At 42.2% G+C, this 18,323-nt stretch overlaps 1 protein-coding gene across 2 annotated transcripts in view; it reads left to right on the top strand.

The window, feature by feature from the left end:
• Positions 1-415: 415 nt before the first annotated feature.
• Positions 416-18,323, top strand: part of sesn1 (sestrin 1) — a 62,878-nt gene continuing 44,970 nt past the window's right edge. The window contains exons 1-2 of one of the 2 annotated variants that reach the window (XM_030046597.1): positions 416-481; positions 1,227-1,549. In XM_030046597.1, the coding sequence (XP_029902457.1) occupies positions 1,268-1,549 (282 nt within the window). In that variant the 5' untranslated portion in view covers positions 416-481; positions 1,227-1,267. Of the gene's footprint in view, positions 482-1,112; positions 1,550-18,323 lie in introns of those variants that run through there. The other variant, XM_030046596.1, reaches the window with a different exon arrangement.

Raw genomic sequence — 18,323 nt, 5'->3', positions numbered from 1 at the left:
AATGTATGACAAAGAGGCTTGCTTTCTTAAAACAAAACAAATAAACATGAACATCATCTCTCTTTATGTCTCTCTCTCCCCTTTCTCTGTTTTTCCCTGTCTCTCTGCCTCTCTCTGCCTGTCTCACTCTCAGTTCTGATAAACAAGAGAAGGAGGGGGGCTACTACCCACGAAAAGCATGATGGCAGATGTAGTTTTTAAGCGCTGTCGTCTATTAGTACCACCAGCGTGTATAGACTTTCATAGACTCCACTTCCCATGAACCTCTCCACCGGGAGCATGGTAACGCCCCACAAGCCAATCATTAGTCGTAATCCGCAGAGCACCGCCTCAGAATGTCCTCGGGCCGATCTGATTGGACGCTGCACATGCCAATCAAATGTTTACGCCAAGCGGTTGACTCCTGTCATTTTTACACAGTGGTCAGTGCTGAGGCAAGGCGTCCCATAGCTGAAGACCTGCATCAAAGAATGTGAATAAAGTGAGTATTTAACGATGACACTCTTTGTTTTACCCTTGTGGTGAAAGGTTTATGTCCAGGGATGCCGTTTTTTTCTGCGGTTTTGTAGTACTGTACCGGTGTTTTTCTCCCTGCGGGCAGCTTGAAAGCCTTGAGACGCTAGCAGAAGTAGATAGGGAGACTGAATGGACCGTTGGGCTCACTAACTGTCCACGGCTGGCAAGCGACTTATTTGGAAAAAATTTGATTATAACAAGTCAGGTGTCTCAATAAAGTCTTAGACAACAACACTGGTCCGTTATTTATTTATTTTTTGCAAGTGCATACTATAAACCGCCAGGTCTTAACAACAGTGTAATTGCCATGTTACGGCGGCTGGTCAGACTGGAAAATTGTCGGTAACTTTTTTTTCTTTTTCCTCCTTGAAGTACGGAGCGGACATCACAACACATCACAACGGCGCAATTAGCAAGTCATTAGAAAAACGCGTTTTTTAAAAAATCATCCCAGATTAAAGCTACAGAGATTGCTGCAGTGTTATGCTTATAACATGTTTGCATGTTTATAACACCCCATCCTTTCCCCACGCACACACACACACACACACACACACACACACACACACACACACACGCACGCGCACGCGCACACGCACGCGCACAGTGAACCTGGTAACCTGCCATTTAAAATATGTGGTGAAAATTGTTTGGGCACATCAATGCCATGGCGTAAGCTTGGGCTGTCTCATGTGTTATGTGTTGTCTAGCCTGTCCTAAGAAATCAAAAGCTTTAGGCCTACATCACGAGATGGACACGCAGGACCAGGACTGTGTGGGAAGGTGGGACGGGCTTGGCAGCCGCGATGCCAGCTCCAGAGATGCAGCCATGGAGCACATCCGCCAGGAGGTGATGAGGAGGGTGGAGGACATCGGGCCCATCCCGGCCTCCTTGGCCCCCTCCCCCCTGGCCTCAGCCAGCGCCCCCAACAACGATCTGAATGAGATGCTCGCCCGCCTCCTCATGCTCTCCAAACGGTGTCCCTTTGAAGATGTCAGGGAGCGGTGCGTTTGGATTCTGCAGAGTGTCCAGGTAGGAGAAACCCCTATAGTTCATGATGACACACACACAGGCCTGCATATGAAGACCCCTGGTGAGCCTTTTCAGCTCTAGAGTCATCAGGAAAAAAAATAGCAGCACCAGGCTTGCATATGCTGCTCTCTTAGTGGTGCTTATGCTTTTGTTCTGCTGCCATCTGCTCCTCTCTGCACCTTTTCATAAGCTTTGTAAACACCATTGTTGAATCAGTACCTTAACCAGACCCAGCTCATATTTTGTCAAGTGTATTACACTCCTGCAGTGCAGCAATGAGACACCATAAAGTCATTAACACTAAAACACTACATCAGCCAAAGTATTACCCACCCACCCCCTTCAGAAACACAGACATCCCTAAAACATTGTTTTTTTTGTTTTTTTTTTAATCTTTAAGCCCTGACACACATAATGCATGTGTTTTTCATCAGTATTTGGCTTAATAAGGATAAATTAAAACAAAGTAAAACTTCTCCTTTAAAAAATTTGCAGGATTTATCATCATAGTCCAAGTACATTTTATCTGAAAGTCCTGAGAATGATAGAAGTCATTTAATCCAATGGAGAATCTATTGAACAAAATTACATAAAAAGTAAAAATGATCTGTAGGTGATGATCATGTTAAATGTTATATTTCTCATATTATAACACTCAACTCAGGGTTCACCCAGGGTTTGTAATGAGCTGGTGTGGTTCCTATAAGATTTTTTTTTTTGTATAGTGAAGCTTGCAATGTATTAACCATAAATCATTTTCCACTATATTTTCTGAAAGAGAATTAGTTGATAATCTGGTCATTTGACCAAAGACCACTCTGTTTTTCACTCTGCTTCACTTCAAGCTTGAAGGATCAAGGATTTTTTAAAAAAAAAATTGCGATGTGTATGGGTAGATGGGTAGATTTGAATTTTTGCATCTGGGAAGGTATCCTACAGACTATATTAGTTTCTTTCCCTACACATTACAGTTCTCATATCATGACTCATTTTACATAACACTTTACAGCAGGCATCCAGCTGATGCTCTTATCCAGAGCACTTACAATAAATGCAACTGCAGAATAAGCTTAAATTCCTCAATCTACATAATTATAAGCAAGCAATACGAGGGATTATAAAGGGGCCTCAGCCCTAATGCCCTGACCTTTGACCACAATACTGCTCTGATATATGTGTTTAAATGCTCAAATTACTGCCCCTGCTGTTAAAATGTACATGAACTTAATGTGTGGCTTTAATTTAAGGCTGGGCCTTTCCATAAAATTTTCTCTCTCATAATATCTTACATCATATCTGTAGCTCAGCCTTTGTCTGACAAGCACGTTCTTTTTGCAGGGTTTGGATAAGACAATCAGCTGGTGATTGACTCACAATTACTATGCTATATGACACTCATGTATTAAAAAAATACAGGAAAATGTGCAGTTGTATCAGATAGGCGTATTAAACCTTGGAATTAGCAAGATAGTTTGCTGCCACAGTTACCCTGCAAACATCTACTGGTGCTGTCCATCATGTGTGGCTAAATTAGTGAACGCGTCATGTGATGATCGTAATCGGGCAATGATCTAACTGGTATCATGCGATATCAGTTGTCACAACAACTTCCTAAACAGACCGGCAATTTTCTCAGTTCTTTCTCAATAAATAAATGGACAACACAAAATTAATATTATTTGGCTCTGAAGCACACTCTCACTTTGGCTTTTTTCACTTTTTTATGTGCACAGAGGATTCTACTCAGAACCACTCATGACATTCTGCTAGTAGACATTTGCACTGCACCTGCACGTGTAATCAATAGAAACAGTTTTGTCTCTTTTTACTGTGGACGCTACTTTTTCTAAAACTAAAAAGTGCTTACCCCATATACATTGCAATGTCCTCCATCACCAGCATCACAGCAATACGACGCCCAGCATTTTAAGCATTAGCTAGCATTGAATCCCAAGTTGCTTAGCAGTAACCATGGAGCAGGAAAGTGGAGCTAAAATGAAAGAAACCTCAAAGGCACTAAATATCTCCTAGAGTATTTAGTGTAGTGTAGTCCACACACACACCAGTAAAACCGGTTGTTGCCTTGTGTGATTTTATTGTTTTTGCGCTATGCTGCAGTTGTTGTTGTTGATTTGTCTAATGACAAGTGTGACAGTCCACCTAGCCAGTTATTAATGAATAGGAGGGTGTAATATTACGGGAGCGGGGCTGGCCAAAGGGCTGACATCAAATCAAACCGTCTGAATCTGCCAACTGCTGACATAAACATCATATCAGTGCCAAAAACTATGTCAGCATTATTACTATGCAGTGACATATTGTTGTTTATGCATATTAAATAAAGCTAGTTTATTCAGATTGCTAATGTAAATGCCATATACTTGCAGCTATATGTACATGGATTTGATGCAGGAATTGTGCTAAGTTGTTAAAAATGTACAATTCAGCCTTCTTTTCTGTTGTATTTTTCATACCTAATACTCAAAAAATGCTATGCATATGTATGCTTTATGTGATTTGGGGATTAACGGTGCTGCTGCATTTTATTTTGGATTTATTATAGTTGTCTGTTCAGTTTGTCATTGTTTACTTCAATTACTTGCAAAAATGCATTTATCCTGGCTTTAGCAGGGTCTTAAGCATAGCCTCTCCCACTAAATGAGTCCTCTAATAACAAATAAACAAACCAAAAAAAAAAAAAAAAAAAAAGCCAGACTCCATCTGACAGCCAAACGTGGTATTATTCTGAGGAAATACGCTTTTTGGCATTGCTGTTAATTCCTATTTGTGCGGAAGTGTATTTGGAAGATGGAGGACAGGGGCAGAGAGAGATGAGAGAGAGAGAGAGAGAGAGAGAAAGAAAGAGAGAGAGAGAGAGAGAGAGAGAGAGAGAGAGAGAGAAAGCTGCTTTGCGGGTTTAGCGGCGAACTGCAGTACACACCGTCTGGTATTTCTGAATTATGCTAAGCTGCATTTGCCGAGGGCTTGCCAAAGGGTGCGTTTATGAGCCGAGTGTGGCAGCTCATTTCGCTCTGGTCCCACGATAGAAGACCCCCTCCCCTCCCACCACCAGCACATACACCTCTCCCACTGCTGTCAGAGATGGAGGGGAGTGGGAAGAGGGGCTCAGACAGACTCTAATTCCAGCAGATCCGCTGATTAAAGACGAAATCTTTGAAAGCACAGACAGTCCTTTCCTCGTGGTAAACCCCCCTTCTATAAGAGGTAGGCCTCCTGTCTGGTGTGAATAATATCTTGTAATACTGCTGTAGCCCACAACTGTTTGGCCTGGAACAGTTCAGTCTGTTATACACTAGGCTGTTGACAAGCTCATCATATCTACATTGAATTTTGTAATTTTGTGTCTTTTTAACAATAAGAAGTGGCTTCAGCAGAGGTTGAGGAACTGATATAGTCAAGTTGAGAAGACTAATGAAAACAGACTAATTATTTGATAAACATCTCTTATTCAAAACCACGGACCTTTCCTTTGTGGTCACAGTTGCCTCACTTGCCTTTTTTATGCAATTTGAGCAGCCAGCTTTTGCTGTTTGTTTTTCAAGGCACCCTGTGAATATGCAGGGCAAGCTGCAATGACAGTTGTATGGATGGGTGAGGACTCATGTGCTCATGGTGTTTTGTTGCCCCAGTATTGGCGAGAGGTCAAAGGCTACAGGGGCATGGCCTAAAATAGGGTCCTGTGTTTGTGGGGAAGGGTCGGGTTCCCACAAGCCGTCGTTGTGTAGGGGTCTGGTGGGGTGAGCACGCCGGGGTCAAAACCGCTTACCCGTGCAATCCTGCTGGCATGGTCAACAGAAGCAGATGCTGTCAGAAGGTCACCCTGGGCTTGTCGAGGCGGTGGACCCTCATTGAGCATGATTGACCCAATGCATATAGGAGCACAGCGGCATAGATGGGCACACACACATATGCACACATGCACAAATTGAGAGAGACAATAGTGAGTGTTTGTTCTGAGTCTATGAAAGGGGTGGGCAGACTCCATCAGCTGGGGCTCTCTGGTCACCATGTTCCCTGGCCGCATGAAAGGAGCCCAGTCTTGGGCAGCTGGACAGAGACAGAGAGTGGTTTCTTTGTGTTATGTAATTACACCATTGTGTTACCCTGTTAACCTAAGTTGAAATAAGCGTTTTACTCAGAGGTCAAGCTGTTCTTGTTGAAATGTTGCCTCATGCTGTTCAGATTCCCATTTGTCTGTCCATGGATGTGGTCCACATTGTTGGTTTGATGTAGAATTGGTATCAGTTATACCAAATGAACTCAGTGTCTTGAGTTAAGCTTGTTTCAGGCCAGTTTGGTACATGATAGTACCACCAGTGTCACATTATCTCAGCCGGTATGGACCTGTGCACATAAGAATGGTTGTCACTCCTCGTTTTAGTGCTTCATCTGGTCAAGTGCACACACAATATGATTTTTAATGACAGCAACAACTATTAGTACAGATTCATGCTTTAAACGGTTACCAAAAACCAAAGTTGACTCTAGTTACTATGCAGATTATGCAGGTTAAAATAATTTTCCTTTTCCATGTATATTTCAGTCACCAAACTTCAAATTTAACACCTGTAGGTAATTCTGCAATCCATCCAGAATGGCTGTCTCCACCCTTGTCACCTAAATGCTGTTTTTAAAAACTTGTGGAATGATCTCCGACATGATCTCTAAGATCATAATGTGAATGGCTTGTATGCATTCAAATTTTTTTGCTTGGAAAACTCAGTTTCAGCAGAAATGGCTATTTTGCGTGGAGAGTCATTGCCTTCATGCATTATCGGAATCCCAGATTTTGCATTTAACCTTCATTACTGCTGCCACCCAGCTGTTCTTGTTCATATGTCCTATAGTTTAATATATAAAATGTAACATGTACCTCTCAAATGACCAATCTCCATACCACTTGGTATTTTAAAATGTTAGCATGTTGTTCCTCTCGTGAGTATAGAAAAAAGTGCTGGGGTAAATGTTGGCCCATCTGTTTTGCTCTGAGCAAGGCAGAGGCTTTAGGGAGGATCTTTTGAGGTTATGACGCTCTTCATTTTTTACACATACTTATTTAGCTAATTATGGATATTTAGGATGACTCAGCAGCCAATGTAATAAACACTTACGTGTGATTAATTAAGTGAAACGACTGCCTTGCCCCGGCTTTGACCTAGAACAAACCAGAATGCCTTTTACTCTGCACTTAAAAGTCTTAGGAAAGACTCTGGGGAGTGTTCCCACTGAAAACTTATACCTTATCAAAATTGATTTTTTTTTTTTTTTTTTTTTTTTATGAGACATTTTGGTATAGTGTGGGACGGATCATAGCTGGCAGTGCCTGTTCATGTCAGAGACATTAGTCTACTGTGTGTGCAGTGTGTGCTGTCTACCTTGATACAGAGGAGTGCTGCGTAGACAGGTATTGTCTTGTTTTTCTGAGAAGGCACAGTCAGTGTCCCCCTGTGTTGACCATAAGATCAGTTCGGAGAATCATTGTGTTTTTGCTCTGTGTTATGGTGGCGGGACGTTCTCTCCTGATCTTTTGTTTTGTGTGCATTTGTGTGTGTATATACTGTACGTTTGTGTGTGTGTCTGCAACTGACTGTGTGTGTGTGTGCACCTCCCATCCTGTGGGCTGCCTTTGCTTACTGTATCAATAGACCCACGGAGAGAGCCTTGCAGTCTGGACAGATCCACTGGATTATGGGAGATCTCTGCTAGCAAATGCTCAAACCAGGTCAGACAAATTGCATGGTGGTGAGGGGGTGGAGAAAGCAAGGAGGCAGCAACACTGGTGACAGTAGCAGCAGCAGCAGCAGCCAATGACCTTTGACCCAGTGGCTGTACAGTGAGATGCTCTGTGGATGGAGGATGTGATGGAGAAATACAGCTTTGGATTTGCAGCTGCCAGGCAGCTGGACAGGATGTTTTTTGGGGGGGGGGGATTGGAGTGTTTTGGGTGTGTGGACGCCCAGCCAGCCAGAGTGTTTATTTGTGGGGTGTGTCTTCTTACTAAGCTAAATGCAGAGGGCTTTTATTGTATTGATAATATGTTTCCTCCTGGCTTTGCTGCACTGATAGCACCCTACTGGCCTTCTTGTAATATTGTCTGTGGCCTGGAGGCTGCACACATAAATGTGGATTGAGGCTTTGTAGCTCCTTTGCTGATGCTTTGCTGAAGCAGTGATGCAATTCTCTGTACTATCTAAGCTCTTGCCTCCTGGCAGCGTCTTCTTTATGTAATTGTGTGGGTTGTATTTCTTTGCCACAAATATCTGCAAATCATAACGTCATATCTAACTGCAGGTGAGCTGCTTTCCCAAAAGTCAGTGCTTATTTAAACCAAAATTAATGAATAAGTTCTACTTATAAACATGTTCTCTCATTTTGTACACAAAGGAAAGAATATTAACTTGGTATGCATCTGTTTTACAATATATATATATATAATGAGATATTGTGATCTGTGTGTGTCCTGGTTGTTGGACACAGAAAATGACAGTGAGAAGCTGAGGCTGTGTAAATATTGGCCAGGATTTAGATATAACAATAGTTGGATTTTCCATCAGAAACTACCTGTTCTGTTGGGAATTGTAGAATCATTTCAAGCATGGCAAAAAATCCTTTAGCATGCAGCCTCACACTTTGATCCTAAAAACACAGACAGAACCCCACCTTCCAGCCAGTTCAGCATGCTGTTGGCTGCAGACTGGGGAGGACTGGAGAGGAGGGGGCATGTGGGAAGTGTGGAACTAGGTCACTGTCAATCCTGTTGGAGGCTTGCACAAATGATAAGAAACACTGTTTTTTTAGCCACTAACACACTTGTCAAGACCCTGGAATACTTTCCACTAGTGAAATATGAATCCTTTTTTTTCTTTTCTTTCATAGTTCCACATAGGCCTCATCAGTCTTCATTACAGCAGCTGTTCAGCTAAAACATGTAAAGGCTGCATTACCCTGACACAGAGAGAAGGATGGGCTTGTGCTGGGTATGGGCTTTTTGAGAGTGTAGGCAGTCGCCATGGTACCAGTGGCATGAGGGGCAATGATGGGGCTGGTGGGTTGGCACAGTTACTGGGGGGAGGGGTGGGGGTCCTAGCTGGCCTGGTATTATTTCTGGCTGTGCTATTCAAGAATTGAGAGAGAGAGAGGGAGAGAGAGAGAGATAGAAGCAGGGGAAATAAAGTGGAAAAGAGAAAATGGCAAAACATAAGGGCATGCACGGGCGGCCAAATAATGAGCGGTAGCATGAGACATGTGACAGAGATGAAGCAAAAAAGCTGAGCAAATGCTGTCTTTTTCCGTATTCAGTTAGGAACCTCCAATGGAAAACTACTAGCACCCCATAACTGCAAGTTCTGCTTGGCCCAAAACCTGAATCATTTCTGTCCAGTCCCAAACCAAGCCCAGGGTGTAATAGCTTTTAAATGAGACCCAGCCAGACTGAAAACCCAAATTGATGGCATTTTCCTCATAATAAATTGATAAGCATGTCATTTTTGAATAATATTTTTGAGCATGAGCCCTGGCCAGATTGGAGCAACTTGCGCTGACCTGACTCTGGTTGGAGGCCTACACGGTTCCAAACGGGCTGAGGCATAAATTTCAAGACTCTACTCCACTTGTTTACACACACCAAGAATCACCCAAGAGAGAGAGAGAAAGAAGGAGGAGGGGGCGTGGAGAGGAGAGGCGAGGCATTGAACAACATCAACAAAGTGCTGCAGCAGGAGATGGGAAGCGAATGACAAATAGACTGAAGGAGAGGAACACACACAGCAGAAGCGCATGAATAACGACGTTATAGGCCCAAGCTATCAATTCCGTGGGTGGGAAAATGTAATACCCTTGTTTTTCTGTGGCTTGACATGCATGTTTCAGACCTCAGGCAGGGCAGAAACCGCTGCGCTACTCCTATCAGGAGATTTAAGGAGAATAGTGATAGGGCGATCACATGGTCCTGCTCAGTCCTGAATAAACAAGCCCTCACATCTCATTCTCTCTCTCTCTCTCTTGCACACACACTGACACACACACACACACACACACACACACACACAGGCACACACACAGTCTCCAGTGTTTGCCCTGCCTTGTGGGTGGACCATGAAACTGTTTTTTTTAATCAGAAATATCTTATCTTTATCACTGATGCGAACTGTAAATTTGATATGATGTGAAAAGCCACCGAGTGCATCTTGATATTTGTCCAAGCCATAATTTGATATTTATTTTTGCAATCAGCGATCAAAGTCTACATTATTACGATTATTTATTTTTTAAAAAGTTGCATTCTGCTTCTCTTCTTAGCTCTTCTTTTTACTTTATCTGTTTTCTAGCCACTTATGTCACAGGAATGTTGTCAGGGCACTAAGGCTCCAACCCCTGCCCTCCTTACTGCTGGTGGCTTGAAAATGTTGATGATATAGGAAGTGTAGCTCATTCAATTGTACTGCTCGGTGTTATTCTGGATAAAAGCATTAGATAAATGCCTAATGTAAAACGCCTAAACATTTAACAGCCATAAACATAAAGCCATATTCTAAAGGGTTTCAGTCACTGGCTACTTGGCTTCTGGGTATTGTGGGGGAATTGTCAAACAAGGATATGCTCAAACATCTAGTCCATCAAAATAAATCTTTGTGATCAGTGCCATTGCCTCATGCACTCATCACCAGAAACCCAACCTTTTATGCTCCATCCTCCTACTTTTTACTGCCCTGCCTTTTGCATGATGAAAAGGAAAAGGCCACTGAGTGGTTTCCATTATTCATGTAGCTTACTGAAGATTGGAGCAACTGCAGTTTCTCTTGGTATACACTGGAGGGCGCTATGTACCACTCTTTTGTACTCCGTGTTCTTGAGTCGCTGGATGGAAATTTTCCATGCACTGGCCTGAATGCATGCAAAACTGCACATGATTTCCCCCCCTCCCTTTGCCTTGGTCACTTGGCTTGCATCCAGTGTGTGCGTGTGTCCGTGTTTGCGCGTGTGTGTGTGTGTGTGTGTGTGTGTGTGTGTGTGTGTATCAGTGCCGATCTATGTGTCTTTGTCTGTGTTTATGTCTGTCTGCATGTCTGTCTCTGTCTACATGTGAGTAAACTGCCCTGAAAGATTTATCATGGTGAACATGTGAGATTTAGAGGCATCTGCAGACCAGGTCACAGAGCATGAAGAGGCCTGTGGCTGGGGTCCAGGCCTCAGTGTGGGGTTGGCCCTATTAGGATACGACCACAGACCCTCCACACCAGGCTGAACAAGGTGATGGAATACACACAAACCAAACATTAGGGAGACAGGCTCTCTTATTTCTCAGCCGGCGGGTGTAGACCTGGATGCCAAATTGTGTGAGCCTCTGATAGGGGTGCAGGCCAAAAACAACAACTTAGATAAGGACATGTTATGTTAATCAACAAATTGGGGTTGTGCCTTTGCGGCCAAGGCCAAAATTGGGTCCGAAAAACAAAAACAGGAGAGCCACTGAAACAGACTGGCCAGCTGAATCCACGTGAAAGCTCCTATCCTTTATTGATTTAACTTATTCCGTCTGATTTAGCCTTGAAGAGGAAATGTGCAGGAAGAGGAGAGGAAAGGTCAAATCTGATACTTGGATGAATGTACAACAATTTTAATGTCCAAACTTTGTATGCTGATTGTAGGATTAATGGGTTAATGATTTTTCGAAGGCTAAGGCTATTGTACTGCAGTTCACCCCAATTCATGTTTAACAAAAGTGAAAAACTCTGCGAAACATGAAATCTGTTATACATAGTTAATTTGTATGTTAGTATAGCATGTTTGCTAAAGTTACCCTTTTATGCTATTGTAATCAATTAAAATTCATGCATTATTGCCAAAAGTGTTCTGCAGTCAAAGCTTCTTTACATATAAACCAGAAACAGACGGAGCACCTCCTGTTTAGTGCCTAAACTAAGGAGCTAAACCCAGCTTGGCCACTTACATCTAACAGAGATTCAGCAGTTAACACCAAGTGAAGCCAAAAATCTCCTGACTCTTTGAGGAAAAGCATTAAACATGTCCCAGTACACGCTCTCACCCACACAAGGGCTCGTCCACATCTGTGCACCTTGGCCCACCTTGCAAAGACCCCACACTTTGAGACATGAAGTTAGCTGCGTCAGCCCCTGATGAATTGTTTCCCATTGCGAGCATTGTGTGGTGCTGTTTACCGAGCGGTGTTGCTTCAAGCTTTTGCCTAGTGCCGTGTTGGCTTAGGCCTCGTCCTGGTGTTGTTTCAGCATGTGCGGTATTGTTTCAGGACCGCTCTAGAGGGGTTGGGGGTATTGTGCTCCTTTCTCGGGAGCATTGTCCCAGGCTGGTGTATGTGTGATTGTTTATGTTAGAAACCAGTTTGTCAGGACAGTGACAGTTTCACGCTACGGGACCTCTGCGTTCCCACAGTCGTTCACCTCTGACCTCGGGTCCTGTGGCTCCAAAACCAGGCCTAAGAGTGTGTGTGTGTGTATGTGGGCAGTGAAAGAGGGAGAGTATGTGTGTCTGCATGTGTGATTGACGCGCAGTATTTGTAAAACCTGCACGAGTGTATGTCTGTTTCACTGTGTTTACTTAGGGCAGGAAAACACTCTCACGTATATCGACCCCTGCATCTGCCTGTGCCCAGAGTCTGGACATGCACCTTCATGCTGGGGGTTATTTGGTGTCAGCCCTCCTTACAGAATCATGTAATGCACACACACACACTCAAATATATACTGAAAATGTATTTCAATGTTTCACTTTGGCCATTGGTCAGTTTTTTCCTTCAGTTACTGGACGTGCTAATGAATAAATATATTTGTTTCCTAAATGTGGCACGGCATATGTTATATCAAAATAGACCATTTACCTTTACAACTACTACTACTACTGCTACTACTTTTGCTGCTATATTACAGTAAAAATTAATGTAACAGTAACAAGGCTGTTTCTTGCAGCACACTTTTCATAAAATTGGGTCTCTAAACGCTTGCAAAAAATAGTAGTAGTCCCCCCCCCCCCAAAAAAAAAGACCAAAATCAAATATTGAAATCATTCTGGCTTATATTTGAAGATACGGGTACATTATATTTGGTGCACTATAACTCACGCTGAAAGTTGACATGGCTACACATTGCAACCAATCATCACTTAGTGTAGTTCTGTAAGCATAACCTGATATTGTACTAAAATACTCCTGATGCCATAGATACACACGGGCTGTCCAGATACTTTCAGGATACAGATGACTCGTTATTATGCCACTTTATGCCTGTTAGCAAGTAATTAATTCCTCCAATGTTACAGTCTATTGACGGCAGTGGTATGTAAATATGTGAAAGTCAGTGCAGAAAACGTGAAGGCCTAACGAGAACGCAAAGTAGGTTTGGTTCATAAATGATCTAAAAATACATATTATGGATGGGAATCTATACTTGGAAGACGTGTTGCCTGCTAGCATGTTTTTCACACTCAGCCCCGCCCTTCTGTATTTATTTATCACACTCTATGTCTGTTTGTCTGTCTGTGTGCCTTGCTGCCTTGTCTGTCTGCAGCAAGTGAAACTAGGATGCTTGTGTGTGTGTATGTGCCAGGCTGTTGGTGTCTATGTTGAGTCGGTCAAATCAGGGGACCCCCCACCTCTGTGCTTGTGGTCCAAGATGAGCTCTTTGGTGGCGCACACGTGAGCTTCTTTGTCTGGTGTCTAACTTGACAGAAGATGCACGTGTCAAAGAGGAAATGCTGATGTTCCTTTTTTTTACAGTCGACAGTTTTAAAGTTCATGACTGAATAAAGAACGGAAACTTTGACTCAAAGGTACAAAGCAGACAGTGCTAAGTTGAATGTGTCCATGTGTGTGTTTGTGTGTATGTACCGGTGTATGGAGTTGTTTACCCTTCTAACTTGGACTAAATGTCCTGACAACACAGTGATTGCATCATGTCTCTCCTGTCATTAGGCCAAAGAATAAGATACTGCGGTTACTTTAAGGTCATGATGAAGTTGTGATCATCTGTCACAACTTGTGCATTTATTAGATGCTTGCATACCCCCCCAGAGCGTGCACACACACACACACACACATACACAAACACACACACACAGACACACACACACACACACACACACACACACACACACACACACACTCACACTGCAAAATAATCTCCATCTTAACAAGTTATTTAGTGTTATCTTCAATGTTAAAATTTTCGTTTTCTTAAAATAAGTGAAAATCTGCCAGTGGGAGATAATCAAGTATCATTTTCTTGATACTAGTTGGCTGATTTGCCTTGTTTCAACAAATTTATATTTATATATATATATATAACATATTTATACTTGACAAATCATTTTGGCAAGTCCTAGTACCATAATTACTTGCTTAACAATGCCACGGCTGAGGCCACTGTCTGCACACTCAGCGTAATAAGCATCTTCCATTGCTACAAGTATAATACATCTAGGTATTTTTGTCATAGACTGATGAGATTCACTGTCTTGACTTTTTTCACTCAGTTTCTTGATTTTGCACATAAAGATAAATAAGGTGTTCTTATTTACCTGGCATGTTTCAGTGAGCAAGGCCTGCAGTCTTCATCAGAAGTGTACCTGTCAGCTAATTTATTTGGGCATTCAATCATGCTTCTTTGTGTCCAACAGTATCATAGGAGTGGGAGAGTTTTTATGCCCCATCATTCCGGTTTTACTGTTTTCTGTGCCCATTTCCGAATCTCCACTGCTTTCTTAATCCAGCTTTGGGATCTATTTCTTTCTGATGTCATAATGTTTTTCATATTCAACTGACTTGTTTTTGATGGAGTCAGGTAGGTGTTTATATGACAAGTAATAACTGAGCACATAGCTTACAGCAGCTCGCCTAGAGCAGCTCCCTCTGTAAGATGGGGAAATGGTTTAATCGCACCATTTTGGGAGTGCCGCTGCCAACTGAGCCTCTCTGACTCATCAGCCTTGAGGGATAATACCTGTGTTGTTGTAAAAGTGTGCTAATGGGTTAGGATGCCTGCCCTCCGTATTAGTAGTCCTGGTTGTGTCTGCACACAGAATAGTTGGTGATAGGGATGGCCTAAGAATAGGTATTTATGGTACAAGTCTAAACCAAAATTTTGAAAACAATCTGTTTCTATTGATACCAGTTGATCTCTCCCTTTGTAACTTCATATTCTAATGAAGCCTTATACCTGTTTCCACCTGAATGTGATTCAAGCTTCCAAATGAAGGGGTGGGCTGAAAAAATGAATAGCTAGCAGAAGTTTCATTGAAGCTATCTAAACCTGCAGCCAGTGTCAGCAAGTGATGCAAGCAGTTTTGCTCTGCGCTAAAAACTTGCTTTGTCTTTATTTCAGCGACATGTTTCGGGCTTACCAGGCCTGTAAAGCACTGCTGTTGGCTGGAAACTGCGCTGAGCATTGCATGTGTGTTGACAGCATGTGCACTGTACATGCTATGGAGAGTAATGATGGCTGTTGAGAGGCAGATTTTGACTGTAGAAAAGTGTCCGTCTCACTTTGATATTTCCATCACAAGCTACAAGGACCTGAACCTCAATAGAGGCATGGGTAGAAATTGCAAAGATTTTAAATTAAGTAATAAATGTCACTCACCATAGATAGGTGCTCAGTCATTTTTGTCATGTAAAAGATGGGAAAAGTGTACACAGTAAGTAAAGTCCTGCGATGCAAGATACCTGGTTCTTGTTCTCTGTCAGGACACTTCCCAAGGTGATATCATCAGGATATCGCTCGCTCGCTTCTAGTATGGAACAGGTGTTAGCCTGTATATTTAAATACATGAAACACTTTAAGTTGCAGTCATGTGGAACAGGTGTTAGCCTTTATATTTAAATACGTGAAACACTTAAAGTTGCAGGCATGCTCACAGGACTGTAGATCAAAATAAAAACACATAATCATACCATTGTGTTCTTACTCTAATGTAGCCTATAGGTTTGTAACACATGTTTAAGTTTACTTTTTAATATATAGACAAAGTTTTTGAGTAAAAGAGTGTGTGCTGAATGGGATTTGTTCTTGCTGTGATGTCAGTCAGGTGTCATGCTAGTATTGGTATCAGCTACCAAATTTCTAAATCCATTATGGTAAACATGAAGCTTCACCTTTCAGTTTTATCATTATTTGTGCCCAAGTTGTATGTTTTCATATCAAAGCAGGGATTCTGAGACGTCTCATTGGACTAGAGAATATTTCAGCTTCTCTGATTGGATAAGCAAGAGAGGAGGGTATGTATGCCACAATGTAGACAACCCTTTTCAACATTCGCTGACATCCTTTGTCACATCGTTGCGCTCTGATTACCGTCAATCACCTGACACTCACAGAAGGAGAACAGTAGAAAAACATGTCGCCTAAAACTTTGTTGTCACAGCCATGTCTTCTTACTGAGGCTTTAGTTTTTGTTAGTCGAGACAGCAGCTAATTTCAAGCTAGGTTTAACATGGTAACATTTGTACTTCCAAAACTATAACAAAAATATTGTTTAGAAATCTAATTAGCCATGGTATGGATTACAAAATTATTGGAGGAAATGTAAACTCCCTTAAACTAAATCTCCTCATTTTGTGATCCTTGACATGAAAACTTGAAAAATCCCTGTATTACAGTACTGGATATGCTCCTGTTTTTCTTTTGCTATCCTCCCAGAGCAAAGTCAGTTCAGATCCGCCAGCTGGTCTTGCACGTTGTGATGCATCAGATAATGCGGGGCAGTGCAGAGGAACAGGCTTCCAGCTGGGACATGCAGGCTTACTGTGGGCTTATGTCTCTGTTGATGGTGATTAAAAATAAGAACGAGCCCTAGTTGAAAATACCAAATATAATCTGCAGGGCCAAAGGACATATTAGACAGAGATCTAAACAAGTGAAAATGTTTGGAAACAATGTGGTCCATTGTTTAATGACCAAGAGGGAGAGAAAGTGAGAGGGTCAGATGGATTTAGGGGAAGGGGTGACTGAGAGGGTACAGAGAGTGAGGCATAGCGGAAAGTAGGCTTAAAAGCAGTAGCAGAAAATGGGGAATGGAATGATGGGGAGGGATAAAGGCATTGAGACAGCAAAGCAAGTGGGGAATTCTCAAATGAATTGGGCTGTATCAAAAACTGAATCAGAAGCACTCATTTACCAAGTATCGTTGGCCAACATTAATTTGCATTAACTATAAACTTGCAAGTAATTTTAGTCGATTGACCTCATTCTGAGTGTCCACTTTTCAAAGCCATTTTCAGCGTGGGACATTTTTCTTAAAGCCTAAAACCAGCATAATGGCAGTAAGAACAGCAATACACTGTATTTGAGCTTCTTGGTATCTGAAATACTGAAGAGATTGACAAGACAGTAACTTAAATGCACAAAAACCTTTACTTTCATGTGCTGGAAAATGAGGCAGAGTACAGTAACTTCACTTGAGTATCCTGGAACGAAGCGAGACAGAGGCAAAGAGCCTTAGGTAAAGTTACTGTTTTGGTCTTTGTTCTAAAAAATAACCTCCTCTTTTCTCTTAAAAACAAAATAGCAGATCCATAATGTTCCAAAAATGAAGTAACTGCTTTTTGTCTTTCCACAGCATAGTGAATGAATTGGAATTTTGTCTGAAACGATCGACTACTCCCATCAAATGAAGATGCTTTTTTTAAAAAAATAAAGGTAGAAGTAGTTAGAAGACAGAAAGAAAGCAACTAATCCATCTGGTTCCTAGATACTTTGTGCTGGCAGAGCGCCACACCTTGTCTGTCCTCTGTAGGCATCTAGGCATGTTGCAGTTAACACTCCTAGGCCTTTAGGAAACCAGCCATGTGAGGTTGGCAGACCACCAACACGAAATGTACACATACCGTTTAGTTGGCCACTCAGGCTCATTTTCTCTCCCTCTCTCACTCTCCTGCTCTCATTACCTCTAGGGATCACATCCTGGTAAATATCCGTAAGCTAAGCAACTAATACCAGCTTTCACCAGCAGCAACTTTAATCTCAGAGTGGGAGAAAAGGAGTTGATATATGTTTAAGGAACAGATCCCCACCTATAGCCCAGATGGCACTATTCAGACAAGAGCTGGATGTCAAGGATGTCAGTCAACAACATGCCCCTGTGTTTTCATTGGCTTGTTTAAAGGGAGTGTCAGTAGCCCGTTGGCTCCACATCTCATGTCACTGTCAGGAAAGAGGGAGGGCTAGGCAGGAACTCTATATGGCGCCTTTGTCATAAATCCTACACAGCACAGGCATGACATGACGTCAGGGAAGAGTGCAAGAAAGCAAAACAAGTGATGTTTGGGAATTTATGTAACACACTTTCTCCAGGGTGCTGTCTGACAGTGTTAGCTATGCAAGGCGGCAAGCCACTAGGAATCAAGGCACATGCCAAGACAGTTTCTTATTTGCCCAAAGTCGCAGCAGTGATGTTTATCTTGACATCTGACAGAGTGAAGATTCCTCCTGTTAAATGCTGCAGCTCCTTCGAATCTGTGCCTAGGCTTTCTGAACTGTACTGTACCTATTGCCAATCTGTCCTCTGTCTAAGTCTGTGCCTATAATAGCTTGTGTACATTGCCAGATGTACCACACCATTACTGTCTTATGTTATGTGCCATATCACATGCAGGCATCTGTCTGCATGTATATTTAATGCTTACTGTATATTTTAGGGATCAGTCAGAGATGAAAATTAGATCCTTTTTTTTTTTTTTTTTTTTTTTTTAACTAGTTTTTGTGTATTTAGAACAATGTTTATTACT

This window comes from Myripristis murdjan, chromosome 24, assembly GCF_902150065.1.
Source record: "Myripristis murdjan chromosome 24, fMyrMur1.1, whole genome shotgun sequence".
In the NCBI taxonomy this organism is placed as follows: Eukaryota; Metazoa; Chordata; class Actinopteri; order Holocentriformes; family Holocentridae; genus Myripristis; species Myripristis murdjan.
Note: the sequence above shows the minus strand (reverse complement) of the source record. Positions and strands in the feature narration are given on the sequence as shown.